This window comes from Ctenocephalides felis, unplaced genomic scaffold (genome assembly GCF_003426905.1).
Source record: "Ctenocephalides felis isolate EL2017-DRISC unplaced genomic scaffold, ASM342690v1 CF-g0.4_SCAFFOLD_01170, whole genome shotgun sequence".
Taxonomy (NCBI): Eukaryota; Metazoa; Arthropoda; class Insecta; order Siphonaptera; family Pulicidae; genus Ctenocephalides; species Ctenocephalides felis.
In genome coordinates, this window is record NW_020537324.1 from 62172920 (window position 1) to 62179871 (window position 6952).

Here is a 6952-nt window from a genome sequence, read left to right on the forward strand (position 1 = left end):
CTAAACACAAAACACGACATTACCAACCAAGACACGTCCGTGCCATTTATAAAATCTCATGTAAACGATTTATGATGGATTTATCTCGACGGATTTTAAAACAAATATTTTATTCCAACATAAGGATTGGGACTTAAGAGCCAATTCTCGGATAAAATTTGTATGTTATGTTACGGGTCTAAGTTTTTTAGGAGTTGATGGTAACAAACCTACAAAAAGCTATGTATTTGTTGTGTGATCAGGCGTTTTACACCTAAAACCTAGTCTCCAAAACGCACTAACATCAAATAAAAGTTTTATCATAAGTGCAAATTTTTCGTGACTCTTCGATAACATATACGTGAAGTTAGGTTTTATACATACCTTTTTGACAAATCATTACTACCAACTTATACGAAGGAAGATCCGTAACAAAGCATTACCACAATCTTTCTATTTTATCCGGAAATTGATCGCTTAGACTTGTTCATTATAATTTATGGAAAATACAGATATTACGACATGTGTTTATCAATAATGAAGTGCATTATGTGTAATGAAATTCGCTCCAAAGGGAAAATCTATTCTGGGACAAAGTTATAACTTGAAAGTATATCTTCAATGATTTTAAGAACATTTTTTAACAATTTTCATTATACCAACTTATTCTTAGATACTTACGGGCCAATTCTCCGGTAGAATAGAACGAAACATAGCGTTCTTATGGCAACTCTATGTTACGCTCCTTTCTTAGTACTAAAAACTATTAAAATGCTATCTACTTGCTATGCGATTAGGTGTTTTACACATGAATCATTATAAATGCGCATTATACAGATGCAGTAATGATAACATTCTGACGTTTGTGCGTTTTCTAGGATAGGTTTTATATCTAAATCGTCTGATGATATAGCAAATACATAGCATTTTGATAGTTTTTAGTACCAAGAAAGGAGCGTAACATTGCATCGCCATAACAACCGATTCCATAATAACCGAGAACGATTCTGCCGCATAACAGACAAATGTTATGGCAAGGCCATGTTACGCTCCAACTTCTATACATTATGCTACTGAATCGTACTGAATACTGTCAAAATGCCATGTATTTGCTGTGCATTCAGGCGTTGTATACATAAACTGCAACGTCACTCGTATGTTATGAACCTGAGTCAGAAAGACCCTGTTATCTAACATCGTTTTTTTGACATTTGTGCTGTTTCTACGATTTGTTTTGCCTGATTTCACAGCAACCACATGGCTTTTATCGATATTTAAAATGGATTTGTATGGAAAGTTCTTCATAACATAGCCTTGCCATAACATTGGTCTGTTATGCGGCAGAATCGGTCCCTATGTTACGGTTTATTTTACAAGGAGAGTTGGCAAATAATAGACTCAAAAATACTTCACCTTAAGTCGAGATAAATCCATAAAATTGTTTCCTTTACAAAGGCAGATAAATAGTGGGAGTCTCAATCTTGCTTGGACAGGCATAAGTGCTACAGCTAACCGTTAGCTTTAAGACTATTTCTTAAACGGATGCGTGTCATGTCGTTTCTATCGCTCTTAGTCTTTATATATTATAAATTTTATAAATTGTGCATTTGTATTTATTAACTGTATATATAAGTTCAGTAATTTGCATATAAGGGAAACTCGGTTATATCCGTGGTGCACTATCCCGAGTTAATTTTTAAAGGATCGCGTGTTGGTTCATAGCCCGATTGTTTGAATTGTTTCACAGTTGCTTGATTTGCTTATAATATCGGACATACCGAGTTTCCTCTGTATTAAATTAATTTATTTTCCTTATTTTTCTCTATTTTCTCTATTCTATCACCGTCGTCTGACTGTTGTCTGTTTGCTAGATGCCTGCCCCACCACTCCTCCCGTAACACAGTTAGAGAACAACTCTAGTTCAACCGCCGGCTCTGACTTCCAACAGGTAAATAACTCTAAAAATCTCCACAAAAGCCACAAATACATCGTTTTCAAAACATAATCGATTAAGTTTCCCGGGCATTTTTGTATCATACTCCTGAAACTTTCATCACGACAGTACACATACAAAACACAGCGCCTTTTATTCTCTTGCCCTCTAGAGATTCCTCGGCTTGATTCACTACTGTATATGTAAACTGAGAACTTGTTATTCGTTCCGATATTAGAAGTACCTCGTAGTTTTATTTATTTACTATTTTTATATCTCTTTCTTTAAATCGGATACATTGATAATTAAATTCGCTTTTACCTAAATTGAAACCTTTTGGCAGAATAAAAAATGCATGTTTTTTTAGTCATTAATGAAATTTATGTATTTACTATATTTGGATTTTTATACAATTTTAATAGATATAATAGCAATTTAAATGCTATTTTACCTACATATTACCATTTTTAGAACAGTTTATTACTCCTCACCAGGTACAAAGTTGTCACGACCAACTCCAAATATTTATACATACACAAATACTATCAGTTTTGAATGTTCTATCTTATATTTACATATAGTATAACCTTATAATTTTTCAAAACTGATAAATATATACAATCCAAAATTGATCAACATGAGTATCTAAAACTAACCCTAAACTCTCACCATCATGTGTTTCGATGTGTAGCAATTGTATATCCTAAATCATGCACTTGTTAAAACCAATTTTAACAAGTCAATGACACTTTTACAACTGCATCTAGCCTATTGTTATTTATTATTTCTGTTATATTAGTTGTCTCTTCTGGAATGGTTGTTCTATATATAAATGTTTGATCGTAGTGTCCTTAACTGTTTGTATATAATATATAATATAGCCGTGTCTATTTTTCCTGGTTTATAACTAGTTGGCTATTATATAGCCTAAGGTATATTCAAACATCAAGTATGGTAAAAGAATTTTGTCTGACTATTTTATTTATGGAAGTTTGTTATTTGGTTACAATTATATTTGATGTTTGATAGAATAACATTGTTCCAACATGTAGTTTCATTGTACAACTTATCAAGAAGGCCTGTGTTTTTTTCGAAGCTTCTCAGGGCAGCATCCAATATCTTAACGAACCTGCCCTGAAAATATTAATAGTATATAGATGATTGATGCAATAAAAATACCTAGGTATATTTGATAGTATAATATTAACATGGTAGGAAGTCCAAAAATGATGAATGATTACAATGTTGATAGTCGTTGTTCTTAGTACTCATTTTTTCATCGATATCGACTATTATGGAAACAGTTCTTCTAGAGAATAACAACTTAATTTTAATCCATATATTTTAGATTAAAGTAGATGCAATATGCGACATATAATTCGGCATAATTTACTGCCTTAAATGATTTACCTATAACTATTTCATAATTCATTGAAAATTACTATACTACATTGCATTATACATCATGTATAATAATGCATACAGAACTTATTTAGTGTCCTTGCTGAACATATACCTACTTTTATTGTCTCAAATATAAAAATCGCAAAAATAAATCAAAGCTTTCATCAGTAATTTTAAAACTAAAGACATCCAGGTTTATTAATTACTTATTTCACAACAATTTTTTACTATCCATGTTTCCATAAGCAGTAAATTATGCATTCATGGTAGACTAAGAATGGTTTCTTCAAACATAGTTGAAAAAATGTCGTCTATCTAGATATCTTCTGTTAGAATTTAAAAATTATTATCTAATATTAACAATTACCACAGAGACAGAGAGGCGGTCTCATGCAGAGAGGTGGTAATACCACGCAGCAGACTAACCAGCAGCAACAGCCTGCGCAGCAATCGACGTCGATATTCAGCGCTGCTTCCAACTTATTTGGAGGCGGATCTTCTAGCAACCAACAGCAAAACCAACAAACCATGCAACAGCAACAGAATCAACAATCGAATACCCAACAGTCAACAATGGGAGGATTATTTGGATCCAGTAGTACCGGTGGCATGTTCGGTAGTAGTCAACAGACGAATCAACAGAGGCACAAAGGACCCCCCGTTATACCTACGGGTATGGGCGCTGGTCCTATGGGAGGTCAACAAATGGGTCAAAGTACTCAACAAGGTTTCGGTATGGGTGCGAATCATCAGCAACAGCAACAAATGGGCGGTGCGAACCAGCAACCAGGAGGTCCGAATCTAATGCAAAAGTTTACAGAAATTACAGCACCTGGCGGTGATATATTATCAAAGGGCAAAGAGTTGATTTTTATGAAATTCGGTCTCGGAGGTAAATAACCCGCGAGCGGTCTGGCCGTTGAACGATGATGGCGGTGGTTGTTGATATCTTTTAGATTTATAAGAAGCAATTCGTTGATGTTTGATGCTATGGCAAGGGTGCTAAATACTTCGGTTGTTGGATTGTTATTAATACACTAAACGCATTTGCCTACTCATATTTTTGATAGCGCAAAGCAGTTTTTTATGACATTATATATGGATAAAATATCAATTACCATTTTTAGGATGAACCATATTTTTATTGTATTGCTATAAAAAAGTAATTTTTATGAATCATATAGTTCGCTATAAGAATTTCGGATACTATTTGTGTTAAATGTGGGGTCACATAAGTTGCTTCTAAAAATCATTTGAAGTATTATAAAACTGTAGCATTTACAATTTTGATAATGTGTTAAATATTCATAACAAGCAAATGGGCACAAATTAATTATTATTAGTAATGTATATTATTATAGCGTATTAAGATAATCCAAGAACTGCGTCCATTATCTTCCTCGCCGGTATATATGCCCGAACAAAAATTGTTATACCCCTGTCTCTAAACACATACAAAACTCACACAAACACATAGGATTTCACAGTTGTTTCTCGATCCGTTTTTTATTGATACGGAAACTATTATATTGATATATTACAAATGATGTGATTTAAATTGAAAATAAAAAGCAAAGTTGTCTGTTGACGCGTTTTGTCCGGCGTGCGATCTGTTCTTTTTTTGTACATCGCTCGTCGGTCACTTTGTACATACCTACCAAATATTATGATAATAATGAAAAAGAAAAAAATTATAAGTTATCGAATCGATAATGTTCATTGTTTATCGAATAGTGTGTAATAACCATCAGGACTATATAAGGTAACCGAACGGTTTAGTTGTTTGTAAAAAAAAGTTTAAAATACGCGCGCGCTCGTCGTTGTTTGTTGGCCAGACTGCGAAGCGTTTCCCTCAGTGATACCAATATCCTCCCCCCACCAGCTTCGTCCTTTAGTCTTATTCTATGCATATTCTTATATCACATTTATATAAATTTAAAACAATCTTGCGGCATAGTTGGTAATTAAAATTGTTATAAGTGTGTATTATTTTAATGGATACTATTTATAAAAAAAATCTGAACTTATTCGAATAATTATGAAATATTACTTGAGAGACATTGTCATATTGGGTATGTGATGACAATTAAAATTTTAAATATCATCAAAAATATGACAATAGATAGACAATTTCGAAATTAGGAATAAAGTATATATGTTCGTCATTAATCGGAATTCTCTAATAACTGAAGAGTTGGACTAAACAGAAATATTTTATAATTTTTAAAAAATATGACAATACCAAATTTTCAACAACTCGAATTAAAAACAGTTACAGATCGAGTTCTTGGACTTGTGGTGGGCATCATTTATTAATTAATTTTTTGTGTATTTAATTTGTAAGTTTAGGTTCATCTCATACTAACAATTTTAATGTAATCTGGGTAGTCAACATTAAACAATGGCCTGGCTTTTTATCCTTCTACTACCTCAACATATTCAAAAAGCAATTTAGAAAACGTACTCTTATTACTGATTGCTGCAATATACACTTCATCGGCCATTTTTTATATTATTGATAAATAATAAATATATTTAGCAATTTTTTAAATAAATACATTTTGGGTTTTGCCCCAGATTCTGCATCAGTAATAGAGTACACTTTAGTCTTGGCTTATTGCGTTATCAATGTGAATAAAACCTATGATATATCTGAAATACTACTTATATTTCTGAAAATGCTATAAATACATAGTCCTCCCAGTTTTTATGCTTAACATTTAATCATTGCTTGCTTTTTATAAACATGCACGTATTTACATAAGTCTGCTCTAAAAATCTTCTGAAAGATAATTTTTATACAACTTAAGCTGGTTTCTACTTATACCAAGAATCTTCATTTCGGTTTCAAAATAGTACGTTCTAGGGAATGCAATACCGATAAAAAATTCAATACCGGTTTTTCGGTAATTTCTCCGGTATTTCACCGGTAATACCGGTGAAATACCGGTATTTTTATTATCTTAAACAAATGTAAACAAAATTGAAAGTACTAGAACAAATTAAAAATATATCATAGAACCACTTAAAGATATATCTGTCTATGCGATTATGGAATTTAAAAATAAATTCGATCCGAGAAATTTAAACTCAAATGTGATATGTATCAACTAGCGCATATGTAAAAATACCGAAAATACCGGTATTTTTAGGGTAAATACCGGTATTAATAGCGCCGAAAAATCGGGCGGTATAGCGGTATTTTGCTATACTGGTATTTTGGTATACTGGTATACCGGTATTCTGGTATTGCATTACCTAGTATGTTCAAACTAATATATTAATTTTAAATACAACATACCATTTGAGAGTTTTGTTTCAGTATATTTAGTATGTACTTACGTGCATGTGCTGTTCAACTTGTGTAAATAAGTGAAATAAGACAATATCACTGATAAAATTTATCTTAAATGACATATTGCAAAAATACTTTCAAATCATTATATATCGGTGTTAATAATTACTTCTACTTTTAGGCTGGTGATTTCATTCCATCAGATCCCAAAATAAAATTCCTGATATCAATCCGAAATACCTCCCTCCTCCGAATATATAAATATGATATAAAAATAAGCTCTGATGCATTTACGTGTCTATTGAAAAAGTTTAACTATGATAATATCACTGTTATACATT

At 32.1% G+C, this 6952-nt stretch overlaps 2 protein-coding genes across 2 annotated transcripts in view; both read left to right on the forward strand.

Moving 5' to 3' along the window:
- The window catches only part of LOC113367517 (RIMS-binding protein 2-like), a 29835-nt gene extending 25619 nt beyond the window's left edge, over window positions 1-4216 (forward strand). The window contains exons 19-20 of the mRNA XM_026609117.1: window positions 1851-1927; window positions 3689-4216. Of these exons, the coding sequence (XP_026464902.1) occupies window positions 1851-1927; window positions 3689-4216 (605 nt within the window). The remainder of the gene's footprint in view (window positions 1-1850; window positions 1928-3688) is intronic.
- A 1332-nt stretch (window positions 4217-5548) lies between these two features.
- LOC113367518 (RIMS-binding protein 2-like) overlaps window positions 5549-6952 on the forward strand; it is a 14146-nt gene continuing 12742 nt past the window's right edge. The window contains exon 1 of the mRNA XM_026609118.1: window positions 5549-5614. Within this exon, the coding sequence (XP_026464903.1) occupies window positions 5549-5614 (66 nt within the window). The remainder of the gene's footprint in view (window positions 5615-6952) is intronic.